The 23,931-nt window shown below is 37.5% G+C and overlaps 1 protein-coding gene across 1 annotated transcript in view; it reads right to left on the bottom strand.

The window, feature by feature from the left end:
* LOC123549465 (enhancer of mRNA-decapping protein 4-like) overlaps nt 1–23,931 on the bottom strand; it is a 48,193-nt gene that overhangs the window by 10,593 nt on the left and 13,669 nt on the right. Inside the window, exons 5-20 of the mRNA XM_045337588.2 lie at nt 22,950–23,136; nt 22,522–22,690; nt 20,409–20,513; nt 19,849–19,958; nt 17,285–17,368; nt 14,869–14,964; nt 9,647–9,755; nt 8,853–9,027; nt 7,880–8,222; nt 7,159–7,525; nt 6,444–6,626; nt 5,912–5,994; nt 5,194–5,379; nt 4,690–4,755; nt 4,159–4,237; nt 2,963–3,067 (exon numbers count right to left, since the gene is read on the bottom strand). Coding sequence (XP_045193523.2) covers nt 2,963–3,067; nt 4,159–4,237; nt 4,690–4,755; nt 5,194–5,379; nt 5,912–5,994; nt 6,444–6,626; nt 7,159–7,525; nt 7,880–8,222; nt 8,853–9,027; nt 9,647–9,755; nt 14,869–14,964; nt 17,285–17,368; nt 19,849–19,958; nt 20,409–20,513; nt 22,522–22,690; nt 22,950–23,136 — 2,447 coding nt within the window. The remainder of the gene's footprint in view (nt 1–2,962; nt 3,068–4,158; nt 4,238–4,689; nt 4,756–5,193; nt 5,380–5,911; nt 5,995–6,443; nt 6,627–7,158; nt 7,526–7,879; nt 8,223–8,852; nt 9,028–9,646; nt 9,756–14,868; nt 14,965–17,284; nt 17,369–19,848; nt 19,959–20,408; nt 20,514–22,521; nt 22,691–22,949; nt 23,137–23,931) is intronic.

Raw genomic sequence — 23,931 nt, 5'->3', positions numbered from 1 at the left:
ACCAGGTGACCTAGTTTTTAATCCAACATGACCCAGTTTGGAACCTGACCTAGAGATCATCAAGACTAACATTCTGACCAAGTTTCATAAAGATTGGGTCACAAGTGTGGTCTCTAGATATTCACAAGCTTCTCCATTGATCTGACTGACTGACCTAATTTTTGACCCCACATGACCCAGATTCAAACTTGACCTAGAGATCATCAATACTAACATTCTGATCAAGTTTCATAAAGAGTGTTCACAAGCTATTCCTTTGATCTGATTTACTGACCTAGTTTTTGACCCCACATGACCCAGTTTCGAACTTGACCTAGAGATCATCAAGACTAACATTCTGACCATGTTTCATAAAGATTAGGTCACAAATGTGGTCTCTAGTGTTCACAAGCTTTTCCTTTGATCTGACCTACTGACCTGGTTTTTGACCCCACATGACCCAGTTTAGAACTTGACCTAGAGATCATCAAGACTAACATTCGGACCATGTTTCATAAAGATTGGGTCAAAAATGTGGTCTCTAGAGTGTTCACAAGCTCTTCCTTTGATCTGACCTACTGACCTAGTTTTTGACCCCACATGACCCAGTTTAGAATTTGACCTAGAGATCATGAAGACTAACATTCTGACCAAGTTTCATAAAGATTGGGTCAAAATTGTGGTCTCAGGAGTGTTCACAAGCTTTTCCTTTGATCCGACCTACTGACCTAGTTTTTGATCCCACATGACCCAGTTTCGAACTTGACCTAGAGATCATGAAGACTAACATTCTGACCAAGTTTCATAAAGATTGGGTCAAAATTGTGGTCTCAAGAGTGTTCACAAGCTTTTCCTTTGATCTGACCTAGTTTTTGACCCCACATGACCCAGTTTCAAACTTGACCTAGAGATCATCAAGACTAACATTCTGACCATGTTTCATAAAGATTGGGTCACAAATGTGGTCTCTAGAGTGTTCACAAGCTTTTCCTTTGATCTGACCTACTGACCTAGTTTTTGACCCCACATGACCCAGTTTCAAAATTGACCTAGAGATCATCAAGGCTAACATTCTGACCAAGTTTCATAAAGATTGGGTCAAAAATGTGGTCTCTAGAGTGTTCACAAGCTTTTCCTTTGATCTGACCTACTGACCTAGTTTTTGACCCCACATGACCCAGTTTCGAACTTGACCTAGAGATCATCAAGACTAACATTCTGACCAAGTTTCATAAAGATTGGGTCACAAATGTGGTCTCTAGAGTGTTCACAAGCTTTTCCTTTGATCTGACCTACTGACCTAGTTTTTGACCCCACATGACCCAGTTTCGAACTTGACCTAGAGATCATCAAGACTAACATTCTGACCAAGTTTCATAAAGATTGGGTCACAAATGTGGCCTCTAGAGTGTTCACAAGGCAAATGTTGACGGACGATGCACAACTGACGCCGGACGCCAGACAATGACCGGTCACAATAGCTCACCTTCAGCACTTGATGCTCTGGTGAGCTAAAAATTGATAGTAAGCACTAAATTGAATACAAATTGCGGGATGAGAGACTGTGGTACAAAATGGTATAAAGTTACTGTTTTACCATCATGCCTTGAAATAAGTAGTGTACTAACTTAACAAGAGCTTTCTAATGATAGCTCCCTCAACTATTAATACTAGCTCATATACAAAAACTTTCACAAAATTTAAATTTAATTTTTGCCTAAATGTAAGCCATATTATGAAACTTCCCAAGTGTGGTAATTTCATGATGTCAAACATGTGAGGAGAGTCTGAAAACAGCTGGTCATGTAGATCCTGGGAGACATGCTTGCATGCAAAACTTCGACAAATTTCTATGTTAAAAGGGCATAATTTTTACAAAACAAGAGCTGTCCATAAGATAGCCTATGCTCAACTATTTGAATTATTGTCCCAGAAGCAAGACTATTAGCCTAAATGTTAAAATATCTATAAGAGTTTCAATCCTGCATCTGCATTAGTTTTGGAGATAGTAACTTACAGGCAAAACTTTAACTTCTAGTATATTACATGCAAAACTTTAAACCAGAAGTATTTAAATTAAAAAGGGAATATAATTTTGCAAAATACATACCAAAGTTATGGGACTTGATGCTATGGCCTAGTTTTATAAACCCAAAGAAACATGTGAAGTTTCAATTCAATATTTGCATTAGTTTTTTAGATGGTAACTTGTATGCAAAACTTTAACCAGGTTTTTTTTTTTAGTCCAAAAGGGGGCATAATTTGGCCAAAATAAATGTCAGAGTTACGAGACTTGACCCAGTGAGGTTGGTAATTGACCTTAAAAAAGGGAAAAAAAATAAGTTTCAAAGCTATATGCCTTTAAATGATACCTGTATGTACTTGCATACAAAACTTTAACAAGATTTTCTTAGTTCAAGCGGTGGCATAATTTGGCCAAAATGCATGTCAGAGTTATGGGAATTGATGCTATCATCTAGTTCTAAAACCCCAAAGACACATGTGAAGTTCCATTTAATATCTCCATTAGTTTTGGATATAGTAACTTGCATGCAAAACTTTAACCAGAATTTCCTAGTCCATAAGGGGGCATAATTTGGCCAAAATACATGTCAGAGTTTGACCCAGTGAGGTTGATAATTGACCAAGAAAAAGAAAAAATAAGTTTCAAAGCTATATACCTTTAATGATAGCTGTATGTATTTGCATGCAAAACTTTTAACCAAGGTTTGATGCCGGGGCCGACGCCAGGGTAAGTAGAATAGCTTGGACTAATCTTCAAATAGTCGAGCTAATACATTTTACAAGCTTAACTCTAGAGTTACATAACATGCCTTGAAGTCAATGCATGATGCTGAAGATAAGTTTGTAGATTTTTAGAAACCTGTTTGTATCACTATGCAAATTTTTGTGACATGGATGCCAACACCGAAGACAACAAAAGGGTGACAAGCTGACAAGGAGACTTGAAAACTAAAACTACCTCGATGTAATTTTCCTGTTGTTCTGTCATATTATGTTTCAACAATTCCATTTGTTGTTGTTGACTCTGTATAGCTTGAAGAATGGCTGCCATGTTTGAATGTAGCTGAAACAAAGACAAGATTATCAATTTTACCTTTAGTCAGTGCAGGCTGATCATGGTCTGAACTGTTCGCTGTTCAGTCAGTAAATTTTCATTTAACATCCCTTTAACAACAAAGTGGTACTGCCCAAATTGAATAATGGAATTGTCCATTTTAGAAATTTAGCTGGGTAAAGGTAAAGTTTATTTATTTTCTAATCTTTATTAAAGTTTACACACAGTCAAAGAAGACTTATCTCTAATGCATAAATAAAATGTATCATCACAATTATTTGGTTGAAGTCTATATGTTAAACTAGTGTCATGATCATTTATCAACATTATCTTTTAACAAGAAGCTGCGTTCAATAAACGCTTGATGCCCCCTGTGGCATCCTTGTCGATAAAAAGCAACCTAAGTCCAAAACGAGGTCAAGGTCAAACTGAGGTCAGGTGATGTTTGAAGATGAGGAATGGTCACATTTACATCTGCATTAGTATCAAGTCATTCTAGTAAGGGGTATTGATGCTAGAGGAAACGGTCCCATTTGGTTAACTAAGAGACGGCCCATACAAAGCAACCCAAGACCAAAACTAGGTCAAGGTCAATGTCAAACTGAGGTCAGGTGATGTTTGTAGATGAGGAATGGTCACAGGTTACATCTGCATTAGTATCAAGTCATTCCAGTGAGAGGCATTGATGCTAGACGAAACGGTCCCATTTGGTTAACCTCGTACGGACGGACAAACAGATGGACAGGACAATCACTATATGCCTCCCGCATCAGTAGATGCCGGGGGCATAAAAACAATTCATTTATTTTGCTTTAGTTAGATTTTAAGTCACACCAACAAAGTTTAGGTCGACTTTCAAGATTTCACGCACAAGGGAAGCCTGAGTAGAACCACCAACCTACTTTAAGCCCAGCTGGACAGCTTCCTCACATAAAAGAATTCATTATCCCAAGTGAGGTTGCAAACCAACAGTGGTATAGGGTAAGAGATTCAAAGTAAGTACACTTAACCACTCGAAACCTTTCATGGACTTAATAAGCCTTTAATTGTTATTCATATTACATGGAAACAACTCGTTGACATTTCTTTCCTTAACCTACCTTCTGTAATTCTGTTTGATCAAACACTTCTCTAATCGTCTCCCTGTGTATCTCCCTCACTTCTACAGGTCTGTTCTCCCTATATATCAATAATAAGCTTTATAAATGATATTCTAAGCAAAAACTGACCTAACGTAAGTCTTTGTTCTTTTTTTTTATCATGGGATTAACGCCATTTTCTAATAGTAGCTCAGTTAACAGCAGTCAGTAAACCTACTCAGATTGATCCTTGACACCCAACCAGTACATTTTCCAGATCTAGCTCACAACTTTCCTACATGAATAATGATGGAGAACATTTGACATAATTATAAAATCTTCTCTTTTTGCCTCTTGATTCAAAATCTACATATTAAAAAAGAAACCTAAATATACAGCATTATCTTTGTCATCAAACACTTTCACCTATTTCTTATAAGTCTTGAAGACAATGCAAACAGCAAAACTCTCCAAATATGAGAAATGACAGAAGTTTCAAGCTATCACCTGCTTCAACAAAGAAAGTTATAAGATCAGATAGTAAATGCATACCTTGGAGAAGCTGCATATCCTGCACCAGCCACAGGTGCTGCCATTGGCTCTCTCTTACTGTCCAAACTGTAATGCAGTAAAAACTAGGTCACATTTCTAGTTCTGAATAGTCTTAAAAAATCAGTAACCTTACCTTCAAAGTACCTACAATAGTTCTACGGTAGATTGTGCTCCAAAATGATCAATACGGTGCTGAAGTTATGAGTTTGTTTGGCTTTAAGTCATACCAATACAATGTATGTTAAAATAATGTTGACTTTATAAATTATACTATAAAGGACCCATTGCTCGTCCTAATATTATTTCAGGAGCAAGGAGGAACCTTGGAAAAAAAACATCAACAATCTGTACAAAATCCAGCTTTCTTATCTATAGGAATTCTACATCCCAGAGAGGTCACTGAAAGTGATCTGAAGTCAGTAACTGGAACCACTTGGCCATGGAGACCTTGCTAAAGTTCTTGACGGGTCGCCAAACTCAACTTTACACTTTAGGGATCCTTACCTTTCCTCTGACGGTTCTTGTTCCTCTTCAATTTCTTCCTCTATCTCAATGTCAGCCTCACCCTCCTTCTCCCCTTCAAAGTCTCCCTCCACAACATTTTCCTCCTCTTCCTCAACAACAACATCATCATCATCATCTTCTTCCTCCTCTTCTTCTTCTTCATCAACATTTTCAGTGTCATCAACACTATCAAGAAAATATATCATTTTAATATTAAATTATTGTCAAATTTCTTTATGGAAAATCAAACATTCCTCTTACATGGAAGCGGCTACTGTAAAATCATTTAATTTTGTGGGCATGAAATTTCATAGTTTTCGTCAAACTACAATTTCATGGGGAAATGATTTCGTTGATTTCAACTTTTGAACATAAAATTATTGGAAATTTTACTTGTTTGATGGGCTTTAATTTCGAGGATTGGCTCAACCATGAAAATTAGACCCCCACGAATATTAATGTTTTCACAGTAACCCAACTCACATACCTGAATTTCTCACCAGTAATGAAAGTTCCCTGCCAGTGACTGACAACTTGCAAAACTACGACTACAGGTGAAGATAGAACAACTTGATGCTTTATCATTGTATAAACAACTTTAACCTCAATATACATGCCACACTTATTTTTAAAGTGTTTTTTATATATAATTATACTGAAATAGACTTAATGGTATTCAATTAATGTAATTAAAGAAAATGAATAGAACGAAGCTTACGTTTCTCCAGTCCCGCCCACATCAGGTGGTTTAGGCCAGGCCCTCAAACTAGACTCTGCACTATCGCCCATCTGGCCAGTATCCTGTAATGATACAAAACAAAATACTGCAGAACCCACAGAAACCTTTACTGCTTATTGCAAATCAGTAGATTAAATATCTTCACCAGTATAAGATTATTTCACTTGTAGAAAATATTTATTACCTAACACAGCATACTTTCAAAAATAATTAAAGTCCAACTCACATGTATCTGAATCTCTAAAAAGCAGGCCTTTTGACAGTATTTATAAATAGACCTACAATGATAAAATGATTTTTTAACTTTCTTTGATGGGGCCCTTGGCTACATACTACCTAAATACTGAGAATTTCCTCACACAAGATTCCAACCTGAAATGGCTACAGAAAACACTGAAAGGTAACAAATCCCCAAAATATGATCTTTCTGATCATTTCTTCAACTGTTTTCTTTTAATAGTTTAAAACTATCAGGACTCTCCACCAGAACAGAATTAGCTTAATGACTTACCTCCCTTTCTTCAAATGGTTGTGTCCCCTCTGCTGGTCCTTCAGAGAACCCGTCCTGGTCCTCTCCCATCACCTCGGCAACTTCCTCATCCATCTCATCATAGGAGCTCTGTGACTTGCCATGCACTCTTCCTTCAGATACCTCATATGCACCAGTGCTCTCTGTACTATCCAGGGATACCATCTAAAACAACAAAATGCACCTAGAAAAAGTTGTCTATACCTGGGTTTCAAAATATTTGTCATTTCTGGGCATCATGAAAGCAAAAAGGTTTCAAATTTAGGCTTACTTAAATCATATCTGATTTGATGACAATAGAAGCACTTAATAACTGAATTCAAACTGTTAAATTTACTCTGTTCCCATCCACAAACTTAAGTTTGAATTTAGTGTGATTACCATAAAATCCTGGTACCTCATATCTTTCCAAGTACAAGTTGAAAATGTATGTGGTGAAATAATATGGAGCAACCTTGCTTTCTTATATCCTTTAGTAAGTTCATAAAATTGACATTTTTTTTTTTATTTTCCAAAATACAGTGTCTCTACTTGTCAACAGCAAAATCATATCAAAGTAATTATGCTCCACATTCTACAATCCTGAACTCTTTAAACAATCTTTGATGATTTAAAGTTATTCACTTTCAACTGCACTCACTTTTCTTTTGTACAAAGCAGTGAGGCACTGTTACAAAGAAATGAGCACCTTCCTTACCTGTAAATCTCTTTTCTCGGAACACTTCTGCTGAAAGAAGTCATCTACTTCTTGAGTTTCTTCTGGTGTCGGAGTTGCTTCCCTTACTTCAGGCTCTCTGGCAGTGGAGGTAGGTGTAGCCAGTTCATGCTCTTCACTGGAGGTTACAGGTGGGAGGGGAACAGATGAAGGTGTTGTTTCACTTTTGGCTGTGGATGGAGACTGGGGCTCCATCTTGGGTGTGGTCGGAGTCTGGGTGATAGTGCTTCCAGAGCTGCTCCTTGGAGACAGGAAGTCATCATTCATTGCAGATACCTGAGTGAAACTGCTTGTACTTGACATACTACCCCTAACTGTATCAAGCAAACTATCATCCGGGTACTGTTTCCTGGAAAAGTATAAGCCACGCATTCAAACAATCTATGATGACCAACAGCACGTAACCAATTACATACTTGTCTAAAAACTATACTTCTAATCTTAATTCTGAAAAAATATGATTTTGAATGGCTACACCAAGCCTGCGTAGTCTGAAGATCTCCTTTTTGATGATGTAACTCAAAGCTTAAACGTTGGAGCAAAATCCCAAATGTAAGCAAGCACAAGTATAAATATTAAACCTCCATAAACATGTTAACTTTAAGTATTAATTGAATTCTAGCTGAAGAATAAGAAAGGAGACAGTATGTAGCCTAAAACAGATTAAAAGCAAAAAGCAAATCTTAATGGTGAAAGGTTATACCTAGGGCTTGAGGTAAAAGCATCTGGTGTAAGAAGCATTGGCTGCCCATGGGCATGGTCTGGAACAGCGCCAGAAAACGAATCACTCTTGTCATGTTCCCCACTACCGTCTACATTCATACTGATGTCTGACAGTCCATCAACAACTCCGCCTTCACTCTGGGATATTGAACTGACGGACGGTGGCGGAGGCTGAGGAGCCGAGGACTCGGGTTTGAATCTGATAAGTAGCTCCTGTAGGGCCTTAGGGTGGACGGTATAAAGTTTGATCTGAACAGAGATACTTGATGTACTCTCTTCAACTTTTCTATCTTCATCATCTAACTCTTCTTTGTCAATCTCACCTGAAATTATTAAGATCATAATGCTAAAGACATACAATGACTGCTCAATATATTAACTTTTTTCTGCCTGGTAAATGGTCAGTGCTTTTTTTGGACTGTTTTCAAGACTGAAATATATGTATTTCCCCTATTTTGACAAAAACTTCTCTAAGTTTTACTCTCTTTTTTTTTTTTTACATATCCCAACCAAAAACTCTTTATACATCTACATAAGTATGTAAAACACAAGATAATATGCTTTAAAAGTCATTTTCTTCCAACAGTAACATATTTATGAAAAACACTTTTTACATTAGGACATGATTTTCCCCCTGTTTTCTTCGTTAAGACATGGCTTTCACTTCCTAATGGGCCCTGCCGCCCTTTCATCAAAACTGACAAAAAACTTCTGGTAGTACTGACCTTAATTATATCTTTTAAATCAAAATCATGAGCCCAGTTTCCTTTTTTTCTGGTAAAGATTTAATAGCAGACTTCAACCAGCAATCATGTTACTAGGTGAATGAAATACATATCAAGTGGACTTGAAAAGAATATGTAACTGCACATACTATTATGAATGAAAAAAAAAATTCAAATCCTGTTTTCACTATGGAGGCCAGAAAGACCTCGTGAGGTTAAAATATATACCTGTTGTTATTTCATCGAGATGCGAGTCATCTCCTTTGGACTTTTTCAGTCTTTTGGTTCCCGCATCTAATATGGCAAAGCTAAGACAAGGCTGGGCTAAAGTGAACTCTGACACTGAACTCACATGAGCAGTATTCTGTTCACTATCTTGATGTAATTGTAGCACATAGAGGACCTTATGATAGAAACAAACAACACAGAGCATTAATATTTCAAGAAATATATCAATAGCAGATTTAAAATATCTTTTTAACATAATTAACCCTTATCCTGCTGAATTTTTAGAATGAACTTGTCCATCTTTCAATCTGGACAGTACCATTAACTGTTAAAAGGGGTGCATACAAAAAGGAGACTGACTGAATGGTGTACAGTGCAGACCATGATCAGACTGCATGGATGTGCAGGCTGATCATGATCTACACTAGTCGCAAAGGCAGAATCAATTGTGTCCAGCACGATTAAGGTTAACACATTTTCAAAAACCATACTTCTCATAATGTTATTTATTTACTACATCTTTCAGCCAAGAGTTTCATCACCGAAGTAGAAGGAAGAGGTTGCAAAGTACAGGGAGTGGGGGACAGGTTCTCCCATTTAGAACTTTATTTCCTACTAGAAAAGTAGCTATTTTCTATTTTATGCATTTTAAGGACTAATTTCAAATTGACAATAAAACTGAAGGAGCAAGCAAGGAATTACGAATAATTATCAAACTGTTCCAAAATTTCATTGGCCACAATGTAAATGACAAACCAAAAGGAAATAAAGAATGGATAAAATTGTTTACATACATTTCTTTTTATATCTGAAAGAATGAAGAATTTGGCACTAAGGTCTAATGAAGCTTTCATACATGGCTCCAAACTAAAATTGGATGGTAAACCTGGTGGACACAGAAACCTGAAATTATAAAGATTATAATAATTCATGCATTCTAGTGAATTCTTCTAATAAGTTACATAATTAAACAAGAGCTGTCACTAATGGTGACAAATGCCCCCGCAGCACCTTGACCTTTGACCTAGTGACCCCAAAGTCAGTAGGGGTGGTGTACTCAATAAGTATTATCAGCATGTGAAGTTTGAAGGTCCTGGGTGCAGTGGTTCGCATGTAAAGTGCCTTCATGCAAAAAGTTAACGTTTGCCCCTGTGACCTTGACCTTTGATCTGGTGACCCCAAAGTCAGTAGGGGTGGTGTACTCATTCAATACTATCAGCACGTAAAGTTTGAAGGTCCTGTGTGAAGTGGTTTGCGAGTAAAGTGCCTTCATGCAAAAAGTTAATGTTGGCCCCTGTGACCTTGACCTTTGACCTGGTGACCCCAAAGTCAGTAGGGGTGGTGTACTCAATAAGTACTATCAGCATGTGAAGTTTGAAGGTCCTGGGTGCAGTGGTTCGCGAGTAAAGTGCCTTCATGCAAAAAGATAACGTTGGCCCCTGTGACCTTGACCTTTGACCTGGTGACCCCAAAGTCAGTAGGGGTGGTGTACTCAATAAGTACTATCAGCAAGTGAAGTTTGAAGGTCCTGGGTGAAGTGGTTCGCGGGTAAAGTGCCTTCATGCAAAAAGTTAACGTTGGCCCCTGTGACCTTGACCTTTGGCCTGGTGACCCCAAATTCAGTAGGGGTGGTGTACTCAATAAGTACTATCAGCATGTGAAGTTTGAAGGTCCTGGGTGAAGTGGTTCGTGAGTAAAGTGCCTTCATGCAAAAAGTTAACATTGGCCCCTGTGACCTTGACCTTTGACCTGGTGACCCCAAAGTCAGTAGGGGTGGTGTACTCAATAAGTACTATCAGCATGTGAAGTTTGAAGGTCCTGGGTGCAGTGGTTCGCGAGTAAAGTGCCTTCATGCAAAAAGTTAACGTTGTGACGAACGAACTAACGAACGAACGGACGGACAGTTGAAAACTAATATGCCTCCCTTTGGGGGCATAAAAAAGAAAACTGTCTAGTAATAATAACATTCCTCTATCCAAAAGGCATTTGTTGCATCTGCTGTTGAAGGAACCAACATGCTTTTTATTTACTGGAACAAAACTGAAGGGCGGGCATATTCTCAAACCCATTATCGCATAAAAAAGTCTCTTTACTTTTCTAAGTGAATGTAGAGTCTATCCTACTGACAGTAAGAAATAAACAAGAGGACCATGATGGTCCTGAATCGCTCACCTCTTCCCACATGACCCAGTTTTGAGTATGACGTCGTTTTTTCTATTATTTGACATAGTGACCTAGTTTTTGAGCTCATGTGACCCAGTTTTGAACTTGACCTAGATATTATCAAGATAAAAATTCAGACCAATTTTCATGAAGATCCATTGAAAAATATGGTCTCAAGAGAGGTCACAAGGTTTTTCTATTATCTGACCTATTGACCTAGTTTTCGAAGGTACCTGACCCTGTTTTGAACTTTATCTAGATATCATCAAGGTGAACATTCTCACTAATTTTCATGAAGATCTCATGAAAAATATGGCCTCTAGAGAGGTCACAAGGTTTTTCTATTTTTATACCTACTGGCCTAGTTTTTGACCGCATGTGACCCAGTTTCAAAACTGACCTAGATATCATCAAGGTGAACATTCAGATCAATTTTCATGAAGATCCATTGAAAAATATGGCCTCTAGAGAGGTCAAAAGATTTTAATAATTTTAGACCTTCTGACCTAGTTTTTGACCGCAGTTGACCTAGTTTCAAACTTGACCTAGATATCATCAAGATGAACATTCAGACCAACTTTCATACAGATCCCATGAAAAGTATGGCCTCTAGAGAGGTCACAAGGTTTTTTTATTCTTTGACCTACTGACCTAGTTTTTTAAGGCACGTGACCCAGTTTCGAACCTGACCTAGATATCATCAAGGTGAACATTCTGACCAATTTTTATGGAGATCCATTCACACGTATGGCCTCTAGAGAGGTCACAATGTTTTTCTATTTTTAGACCTACTGACCTAGTTTTTGACCACACATGACCCTGTTTCGAACTTGACCTAGATATCATCAAGATGAACATTCAGACCAATTTTCATACAGATCCCATGAAAATTATGGCCTTTAGAGAGGTCACAAGGTTTTTCTATTATTTGACCTACTGACCTAGTTTTTGATGGCACGTGACCCACTTTCGAACTTGATCTAGATATCATCAAGATGAACATTCAGACCAACTTTCATACAGATCCCATGAAAAATATGGCCTCTAGAGAGGTCACAAGGTTTTTCTATTATTTGACCTACTGACGTAGTTTTTGAAGGCACATGACCCACTTTCGAACTTGACCTAGATATCATCAAGGTGAACATTCTGACCAATTTTCATGAAGATCTCATGAAATATATGGCCTCTAGAGAGGTCACAAGGTTTTTCTATTTTTAGACCTACTGACCCAGTTTTTGACCGCATGTGACCCAGTTTCGAACCTGACCTAGATATCACCAAGATGAACATTCAGACCAACTTTCATACAGATCCCATGAAAAATATGGCCTTTAGAGAGGTCACAAGGTTTTCTATTATCTGACCTACTGACCTAGTTTTTGATGGCACGTGACCCAGTTTCGAACTTGACCTAGATATCATCAAGGTGAACGTTCTGACCAATTTTCATGAAGATCTTGTGAAATATATGGCCTCTAGAGAGGTCACAAGCTTTTTCTATTTTTAGACCTACTGACCTAGTTTTTGAAGACACGTGACCCAGTTTCGAACTTGACCTAGATATCATCAAGGTGAACATTCTGACCAATTTCCATGAAGATCTTATGAAATATATGGCCTCCAGAGAGGTCACAAGGTTTTTCTATTTTTAGACCTACTGACCTAGTTTTTGACGGCACGTGACCCAGTTTCGAACTTGACCTAGATATCATCAAGATGAACATTCTGACCAATTTTCATGAAGATCTTGTGAAATATATGGCCTCTAGAGAGGTCACAAGGTTTTTCTATTTTTAGACCTACTGACCTAGTTTTTGATGGCACGTGACCCAGTTTCGAACTTGACCTAGATATCATCAAGATGAACATTCTGACCAACTTTCATAAAGATCCCATGAAAAATGTGACCTCTAGAGTGGTCACAAGCAAAAGTTTACGGACGGATGCACGGACGCACGCACGGACGGACGACGGACACCGCGCGATCACAAAAGCTCACCTTGTCACTTTGTGACAGGTGAGCTAAAAACAAGAAGGCCATGATGGCCCTACAAAACTTAACATGTTCATAATAGAAATTGATGGAAAATAAAAAATGACCAGGGTGGTGGGGGTGAATGGGAGTGGGTACATAACTTCACATGTTGTTGATAAATTTTTCCTATAAGTCAATGGACCCCTCAAGCTTGGCATATATTGACCCAGGGTCATGATTTGAATAATCTTGGTAGAAAACCACTAGAGCATGCCACATACTAAATATCTAAGCTCTGGGCCTTATGGTTTGAGACAAGAATTCTTTGAAGGTTTTTCTCTATACAAGAATATTTAAACCATGTGCCCCTCTCCCCTGGGTAGGGCCAGTTTTAACCCCAGGGGATAATTTGATCAATCTTGGTAAAGACTACTACACAATGCTACATATAAAATATCAAAGCTATAGGCCCTGTGGTTGTGTACAAGTTTTCCAAGGGTGGTGCCATATTTGACCCTAGATAATCAGATGACCTCTAGATGATACTACATACAAAATATCAAAGCCGTAGGCCCTGTGGTTTTGGACAAGAAGATTTTCAAAGTCTTTCCCTAAAGAAGTCTATATAAACCATGTGACCCCCAGGACGGGCTATATTTGACCCTAGGGGGATAATTTGAAAACTCTTGTTAGAGGACCTCTAGATGATGCTACATACCAAACATCAAAGCCCTAGGCCCTGTGGTTTTGGACAAGAAGATCTTCAAAGTTTTCCTTATATAAATTTATATAAATCATGTGACCCCCAGAGCGGGACCATATTTGACCCCAGGGGGATAATTTCAATATTCTTAATAAAGGACCACTAGATGATGCTACATACCAAACATCAAAGCCCTAGGACCTGTGGTTTTAAACAAGATTTTAAAAGTTTTTCCTTTCTGTTGCCATGGCAACCAGACTTCTGTATGGAATTCAATTCTTTCAACAATTTCTTAAGACCAACCAAGGAACATCCCTGTGAAGTTTCATCAAAATTGGTCTGGTGGTTTAGGAGATGTTGTATAAAGGCAAGTGTGGACGGATGGATGGACGCCAGACAGTGAGCGATCACAACAGCTCACCCTGAGCACAAAGGTGCTCAGGTGAGCTAATAAAATAATCTGCATATTCTCCATATTGCTACCTATGGCCCACATTTCATAAAAACTATTTTGTACTTCTAAAGTAATGACAGAATCCACCACTTACGACTGTGAGACAGACAAACATGAATGGAGAGAAAAACAGAAAGATAAAATTCTTTGCACCTCAAAGTCATCTCAAATCCCAATTTGCGAGACTGGCAAACTGATAGATGGGTCAATCGGTGAACTGAATTAAATTTTAAAACATCTGCATTGATCTATATCCAAACCTCTTTCGGGAAGAAACCAAATCTGGTCATTTTCCACCTCAATTTGAACAAAAATATTATTCTAAGATAATAAATATAATCATTCTATAATTTGTTTAACAAACTCTATTCGTTCTATCAAATTTAACGAACTCTATTCGTTCTATCAATAAGTTATCTTTCAAAAAATGAGAATTCAAACCTGTTTCAGACACCACAGGGAACCTTTTAACAAAATAACAGCAATCTGTGATCATCAAACTGATTGAATTTTTGTCCAAATGCTCAGTGGTTATTTCATGTTAAATGCTTTTTTTAACAGTATTTCAGTTAAATAATGCTGACAAAGCATCTTTGAGATCACTTGCTACACATGCAGATCAAACTCCACTCCTACTTTCTCCATAAAGGGCTGCCTACTCAGTGTCTGAGTAAATGTAACTTATACTGAATACATACATTGTACATGAAGTTTTTACCTGATGGTTTGAAGACAATTCCATGACTCACAGCTCCAGATTTTGATCTCCTGGTTGTTATTAGCCCCAGTCACAGCAAACTTCCAAAACTGAGCGCTGAAAATAAAATATTTGGAAAATTCTGTGAAATCATACAATTTTGTTGGAATCAAACTTTGCTACAGTTTGTGCATTTCAAATTTATAAGCATTTGAGCCGTGCCATGAGAAAACCAACATAGTGGGTTTGCGACCAGCATGGATCCAGACCAGCCTGCGCATCCGCGCAGTCTGGTCAGGATCCATGCTGTTCGCTTTCAAAGCCTATTGCAATTAGAGGAACTGTTAGCCAACAGCATGGATTCTGACCAGACTGCGCCGATGCGCAGGCTGGTCTGGGTCCATGCTGGTCGCAAACCCACTATGTTGGTTTTCTCATGGCACGGCTCATTTAATATATTCACTTTGGGTTTAATTTTGTAGATTGATGAAGCAACAAAATTCATGAAATTTAGTCCCCCATCAATAAAATTTATTTCACAGTTAGTATATTTTACTTGTATGAAGCGCAGATACTGAAAAAATACTACTTTATAGACAAAACAGTATCCAGTGTTTCACTAAAAGCAAATTTTTAGCAGTATTTAAATTACAGATGATACTCCATTATTACTTTTAAGAAAACTTGCATTTCAACATTCTTGTCACAAATAAATGAAATGATCTTGCCTTGTAAAGCATGAGTCCCATGATGACACATGGCTAACCAGACTTTCACAGTTTAAAACAATTTTTGCCAAATAGCCTTGAAAATTGACCTGCAGATTCAGAGGAGAAGAGTTTCCAAGTTTTCCATACAGCTATACAGGGAAAACTAGTTCAACCCCGGCAGCTGTGTCTTTCACAATTCAAGATGGCTTTTACCAATAGAGGGTTCATCAAAGGAACATTTATGTGAAATTATTTTAATATTGGACCAACTGTTCAGGAAGAGATTATTGCTCTATATTTAGCACTGACAGCCATGTTTTTGACAAAAAAATAATTTGTCTAATCTTAGTGAAGGGTCACCCAAGAATCAATTGTGTAAAATTGTGTTAAAAATTAAAAACTGGATAGTTTTGGCAGTCCCCACTATATACATAGTCATGTGGTGGCCATGTTTTTTGATGAATTAAAGTCATTTGAACAATCTTGGTAAATAGTCACCAACAGAACATTTCAAAATCAGAGCAGTGGTTTAGGAGATGTTTGAAATTTGTCTGCTTTTAGCTCTGGTAACCAAGAGGAACTATTTGAGCAACTTTGGAAGACGATTTCCCAAGGAACATTCTGGCAAAGATCCATCAATTTCCAACTAATGGTTTAATGTTGTTGGAAGATGATGTTAAAGGACAACAGCGAGTGATCAAAATAGCTTACCTTGAGTATGTAGTGCTCTGGAGAGCTAATAAAAGTGGAATGAGAAGACTGCAAGTACGGCCTTTCAAGCCCTAGTTCTCCATCAGAAAGTTTGATAAACATAGTCCAATTAGTTATATAACTCATTCTTCAATAAAGAAACAAGAGCTGTCACTATTGGTGACAAATGCCCCCGATGTAGGCCCAAGAATGCCACAGTTGTATGCGCAAAAGATCACATATCATTTTGTGACCTTGACCTAAGAGGCCTCGGTCATAAGTGTGACACATCTTCTCAATATGGTTAACATTTGTGTCAAATTATTTTCAAATCCCTTGATAAATGGCAGAGTTATGGACCAGACAAGAAACACCTTTGACTTCTAAGTGTGACCTTGACCTTGGAGCTAGGGGTCTGGGCCTTGCTCATGACACGTCATCACATTATGAGGAACATTTATGCCAAGTAATTTCATTATCCCTTAATAAATGGCAGAGTTATTGACCGGTCACGAAACATACCCTGTTAACCTTTGACCTCTAAGTGTGACCTTGACCTTGGAGCTAGGGGTCTGGGTCTTGCTCATGACACGTTGTCTCATTATGGTAAACATTTATGCCAAGTTGTTTCAAAATCCCTTCATGGATGGCAGAGTTATTGACCGGAAACGAAACAGACCATGTTGACATTTGACCTCTAAGTGTGACCTTGACCTTGGAGCTAGGGGTCTGGGTCTTGCGCATGACATGTCGTCTCATTATGGTGAACATTTATGCCAAGTTATTTTAAAATCCCTTTATGGATGGAAGAGTTACAGCCCGGACAAGAATTTACCGGACGTACGTATGGACACCCATACGATTCATGAATTAGGTGGTCATTCCATTGTCTGAAAACTCACGCACGCACAGACGGATGGACAGTGCGATTTTAATATACCAACCTTCGGGGGCATAAAAATTTTATAAACTGTTTTTGAAAAGTTAAAATTTTATAAACTGTTTTGGAAAAGTTAAATCCACGAGATAAAACTTACTCGGGGCTACAGTTTTTGTGATCATCTAAGAAGAACAAACATGACATTGGCTTGCCATTATGTGGCTTCCACTGGTGTAAGCACCTGAAAATAATAACAATAATATCAAATTCAAACATATGAGTTATCTTTACTTTTGGTGTTATTTTCCCATCTTAGATCTGTGGTAGCATACAAAAAGTTGATCATGAACCTTAACAAGCCAGTGGTTGTATGATTGCAAGGTTTCCATCCGGGATGACCATTTTGACTGGTAAATATTCTTGAAGCATTTTAAAAAGTATGTCTGAACATTTTAGATGTCTATTCTGTAATTCATTACCTTCACAACAAATATCTTATCGATCTGTTTTGGGTTTAGCAATGTTCTGAAACACCACTTCAGTTATGAAAGGCCAGGCATTTAATGTATAACCAGTGCTAATTTGTTCTCGGCAAGTAACTGCCAAATTCTTAACAAAAGGATCATGATGACCCTGGATCGCTCACCTGAGTAATATGAGCTACATGTTTCAAATGTCAAACTGATGATTTTTAGAATTTTTTTGGAAGATTTTCCGATGTACAATCAAGTAACACCTGGGGCGGGGCCAATTTTACCCCGGGGGTCATGATTTGATCAAAGTTTGTAGAAGTCTACTAGGCAATGTAACAGATCAAATATCTAAGACCTAGGCCTTCTGGTTTATTTTTAGCAAATTTATGAAGATTTGCCTATGCACAATCAAGTAACCCCTGGGCCTGGGTCAATTTGACCCTGGGGGGGTCAAGATTTGAACAAATTTTGTAGAGGTCCACTAGGCAATGCTACATGTCAAATATCTAAGCTCTAGGCCTTCTGGTTTATTCTTAGAAAATTTTGAAGATTTTTCTATGTACAATCAAGTAACCCTATGGGGCGGGGTCAATTTAACCCCGGGGGTCATGATTTGAATAAATTTTGTAGAAGTCTACTAGGCAATGCTACATGTCAAATATCTAAGATCTAGGCCTTCTAGTTTATTTTTAGAAAATTTTTGAAGATTTTCCTATGTAAAATCAAGTGACCCCTGGGGCGGGGGTCATGATTTGAACAAATTTTGTAGAGGTTCACTAGGCAATGCTACATGTGAAATATCTAAGCTCTAGGCCTTCTGGTTTATTTTTAGAAAATTTTTGAAGATTTTCCTATGTAAAATCAAGTGACCCCAGGGGTCATGATTTGAACAAATTTTGTAGAGGTCCACTAGGCAATGCTACATGTCAAATATCTAAGCTCTAGGCCTTCTGGTTTATTTTTAGAAAATTTTGAAGATCTGGCATTATTTGAACAATTTTGGTAGCGGACTACTAGGCAATGCATCATACCAAATATCAAAAGCCTAGGTCATGTGGTTTTTGACAAGAAGATTTTTAAAGTTTTTTTGTCCTATATAAGTCTATATATTACTTGGGACCCCCAGGGCAGGGCCTCCTTTCACCCAAGGGGTACATTTTGAACAATTTTGGTTGAGAACCATAAGACAATGCGACAAACCAAATATCAAAGGTTTTCAGACAAAAGGATTTTTAACATTTTTTTCCAATATAAGTCTATGTAAAACTTGGGACCCCTGGGGCGGGGCCATATTTGACCCTAGGGGAATAACTTGAACAATCTATGTAGAGGACCACCAGATGATGCTGCATACCAAATATCAAAGTCCTAGGCCGTGTGGTTTTGTACAAGAAGATTTTCAAAGTTTTCCCTATATAAGCCTATATAAACTATGTGATCCCCAGGGCGCGGCCAAATTTGACCATAGGGGGATAATTTGAACAATCTTGGTAGAGGACCATTAGATGATGCTACACATCAAAGCCTAGGCCCTGTGGTTTTTGACAAGAAGATTTTTAAAGTTTTTCCTTTCAGTTGCCATGGTAACCAGAGTTCTGCATGGAATTCAATTCTTTGAACAATTTTGAAAGGTGGCTAAACAAGGATCATTCCTGTGAAGTTTGGTGTAATTCTGCTCAGTGGTTTTCAAGAAGAAGATTTTTTTAGAAAATGTTGACAGACACACAACGGACGACGGACATTGAGCGGTCACAAAAGCTCACCACGAGCCTTTGGCTCAGGTGAGCTAAAAAACAGGACATCGCTATCAGATTAAGAAATTGACAAAGTATTATGCTATAACACTATTTTACTTTATCACATATATATTATGTTCTTCTAAAAAATTCATCTTGATCCCAATAATTAATTTTTTTTCAATATGAAGTATTTCAATTCTATCATTTTTAACCCTCACAAGTGATACTGACATTAACATATGAGCTGCGCCATGGAAAAACCAACATAGTGGCTTTGCGACCAGCATGGATCCAGACCAGCCACTATGTTGGTTATTCATGGCGCGGCTCATATAAACAGCAAACTAAAAAGTGTGAAATTTGTTAAAATTAGTCAGAAGGGTTCTTAAACTGCACCCTCAGCAAAGGGTTCAGGCCAACTGTAAAAGCCGTTTTATTTCAAACGATCTTAAGATATAAAGTTAGAACAAAACATTTATGAAATATTCTCAATGAACAAGCAAGTTTACCTTGGTGATGTTTGTTCATGCATGTACACCTGAAAGAATTTAACTTCACCATCAATACTAGCTGTAGCAAGGGCAGTACCATCGGGTGAAAATGCTGCATCCATAATTGGCTGTAAATCAAAATTAAATTACGTGAATATACCCACTGGACTTTGTATCAATAAGCAAATATACTGGCAACTTCCCTGTATTTGACAATGTAAAGAACTTCCCCATACCTGCTAATGTAAAGAACTTCCCCATACTTGATAATGTAAAGAACTTTCCCACATTTGACAATGTAAAGAAAAATAATCAGAATTTTATTACCTAAGGTTAATAATATTCACAGTTAAATTTTCTTCCAAGTATTCAAAAATATCTTTATTCTTCCTTACATGAAATTAGATACATCATAGATGTAAGTTGCTGAAAGGCCCAACTTAATGGTTTAAAAAAAAACAATTCTCTGCAGAACAAACTTTTCTTCAGACATGGAACAAACATGATGAATCATTTTCCTTGGCCTTAAAACAGTATGTGATAAAATAAATTGGGTGTGAAAACTAATGGCATCATACCTTTACATGGCTATTGATCTGTATCAGGCCTGTTTCAACATCTTGTGGGTACAATGGCCCCAAGCCATATTCTTTTGTTACCAGATCAATACTCCAAATCTCTGCCTACATAAATAAACTCATCTGTACTTTTATCTTGGCAAAATCAGATACAAATGTCCATCATCTTTTCATATTCTCTTTCCTTTTAAAGAAACTGCTGTTAAACATAAGGTCAATATCTTTTGTTTCAAAACCTTTATTGTTTTGTGTTGTGCAGATGTTTTGTATAGAAGTCATTAACTAAGACAAATGTGAAAATATTGCATCTGTTGTTCATTTGCTTAGAGATTTCTATCTTACACTGAAACAAAAATGCACTCTCTACCTCCATCTCATGAAGACCTTTCTCTTAGACTTACTCAGAAATCAAAATTTTTGTAAGTAAAAAAAAAGTTGCTCCCTTTCTATTCCTTCACTGTCCATATGAACTTTTAATTCCACATTTTCATGTACTTTTTCATCTAATAAAGTATTGTCCTGGATCATCATAAGGTACAATGCCCAGCATGCCCATTCACGCACTGCAGTACGTGAATCACGCACAAAATATCAAATGCACGCATAAAAATCACTTGTTGGGGGTACATGCACGCAGAAATTCGGAACCCCAGTTCAGCTGCCAAATCGCTGTTTATTTCATCGCGCACTTGCCAATTGTTTGGTATGGTCTAAAACGCAGATCCGGTCCACGAACGTTATAGTTTCGTTTCCATCACCGAATTCTCGCCGTAATTGTCGTCCCGTAATTCACTAATTGTCAGCTGTATAGAGGGATTTGGTAAATGTTTTAGTCGGACGTCACACGGGTCGTGTGCAAAAAAGAATGGATACGAGACGCAGAAGGGCATTTTAGCTTTAATAAACTCAGCAAAAGGTTAACAGTATTTTATTTTTCGATATTTAACTGCAATTTTGATACACATTGCATATCTGTAATAGTTTGGGCATTTATTATTGATGGACGAATTTTACCAGTCTTCAGTTGACTGTATGTTATTTCGGACGAATCGTGTTCCGTTCACGAAATTGGGAATTCATGAACTTTGCTGAAAACTTATTTATATTTAGTATAATATAGGGAGGGGTCTTTTGATTCAGAATTTCCTATCTTAACTTTGGAAAAACATTTTATATTTTCTAAAATTATCTCATCTGTTATACCCCACCCACGAGAGTTCTGTATGAAAAAAAAAACAAAAAAAAACATGTAAATACAAATTTCAGTAGTTAAATAGAAAATTTTCAGATCTGCCATGTAGTGTACCCCCAAATTTTGAAGTGTACCCCTATTTTGCAAAAGCAGGGGGTACATGTACCCTCAACTTTAAAAATGAGTGGGCATGCTGAATGCCTTCCTATCAAAATTTCTTTTCAAATAAATGAAGGGAGGTAATCAGAAGTAAAAAAGATTGATAAAACTGCTGATCCAGTCTCGACAAGAAAAAATGACCAAAAATCTTTGAACTTTGAGGGTGATCTTGACCATTTATCAAGAGGTCTTGGCCATGAGCACAAGTGGTCTTATGTGGAACAAATAAGCCAAGAAAAATCAAAGTCACTAGATGGATGAAGTTACTGACTAAACACAAAAGAGGTAGTTAATATTTGAACTCTGTGTGGCCTTCACCTTTGAACTATGAATTTGAGTATTGTGTGCAATGCCTCAACTCATTATAGGGTACATTTAAGCAAAGTTCTATTAAAATCCCTTGATGAATGGCAGAGTTAAAGACAGGGCAAAACTGGGAATCCCTGACAGAATAACAGATGAAAGAGGTGCAAATTAACAGTCCCCGAAACTAGTTTTCAACCAGTACTAGATAAACAAGAGATAAAACCTCGTAAAAACCCTAACATAATTTTGTTTGTCATTTCAAAAATGACTCGGACTCTATCATCAATCATCGTGTCATATATTGGAAGAATTTTGCAAGAATTAAAATGTACATCAGATAGGCTAATTTTACAAGACACAAGATTTAACAAACTTAAAGAGGGCTTCCTTTTCTCAAAACAAGTCTGAACAAGTTTACTTTCATATTCAAAGCATGATGCACCTTTATAATCATACCTTTTCGTCATTAGTAAGTACAAGCACACGGCTGGCATTGTCCTGGGTGCTGGAGTCTGTAGCACTACTATCATCAGCATCATCAGGAATGTACGGGCACCAGATTACACGATGATACTCACTGACTAATGTTGTCTCTGGTCGATGAATGTGTAACAGCATAGAGGAGCTAGCCATTGTTAAGAATAATTTATTTTCTCTAAATGAAGTAATATGCTTTTCAGTCTGTATCTATATAATTTATCTTAGACTTCATTAGACAAAGCATGAGAAAAATTACTAAATAGCTTGACAATTTCTATAAATGAAAAAAAGAAGAAAAGTATGGGAAAATTAAATATCTACCAAACCTCACAAAACTATATCATATATCAATCAGAAGTACTGATTGATATCCAAAAATATCATTGCATGATGATTAAGGATACGTTATTTTACTGTCCTCAGTTTGTTTCAGCTCATAGACACACAGATTTCCAATTTCATCGACCACGGCAAGCAATATATCGTCAGTGTGAGCAAACGCTAGATCAATGACACGTCCAACGAAATCCTTTAATAGATGACGATCGGCTGTCCTTCTGTTTGTGATTCTTACCACGCCTCCTGTCTTACCTGAAATAAATATTTAAAGTGACCTGATATACACCTCATCTACATGAAATAGTGAGAAAAAAAAATAAAGAAATTTTCTGAGTATGCTAACTTCTTGCTGCCTAATGCAAGGTGGTCAATTATATTCGAAATAGGCTGAAACCAAATGTAGAAGATTTCTGTTTCTTTAAGATACTGAGGCACTTTTTCTAAACACTTTAAAATCACAATTGAGCCGTGCCATGAGAAAACCAACATAGTGGGTTGGTGACCAGCATGGATCCAGACCAGCCTGCACATCCGCGCAGTCTGGTCAGGATCCTTGCTGTTCACTAACAGTTTCTCTAATTGCTATAGGCTCTGAAAGCGAACAGCATGGATCCTGACCAGACTGCGCGGATGCGCAGGCTGGTCTGGATCCTTGCTGGTCGCAAACACACTATGTTGGTTTTCTCATGGCACAGCTCAATTATATTCACGTAGGACTAATTTTTGTGGATTCTGTGAAATTAAATCCTAAAGCACATTCCCATTCATTTTACGCTCAGTATTTTGAACCTATGAATTCATATCCCCATAAGATAGCTGTTTTGGCATAAACCTGGCTCCGAAATTAAATAATTTCATAGTAATTGACCATCCTGTTTACTGACCCATAGTATGCTGGACAGGATTGCTTCTGCCTTTGTGAACAGTGCAAATCTTTATCAGACTGCACGGATGCTATTCAGTCTACATCTGTTTTGGAAGCACCCCTTTTAACATTAATGGTACTGTCCAAATTGAAAGATGAACAAGTTCATTATAGAAATTTAG

Source organism: Mercenaria mercenaria, chromosome 6 (assembly GCF_021730395.1).
Source record: "Mercenaria mercenaria strain notata chromosome 6, MADL_Memer_1, whole genome shotgun sequence".
NCBI lineage: Eukaryota > Metazoa > Mollusca > Bivalvia > Venerida > Veneridae > Mercenaria > Mercenaria mercenaria.
This window is presented reverse-complemented; position numbering and strand designations above follow the sequence as displayed.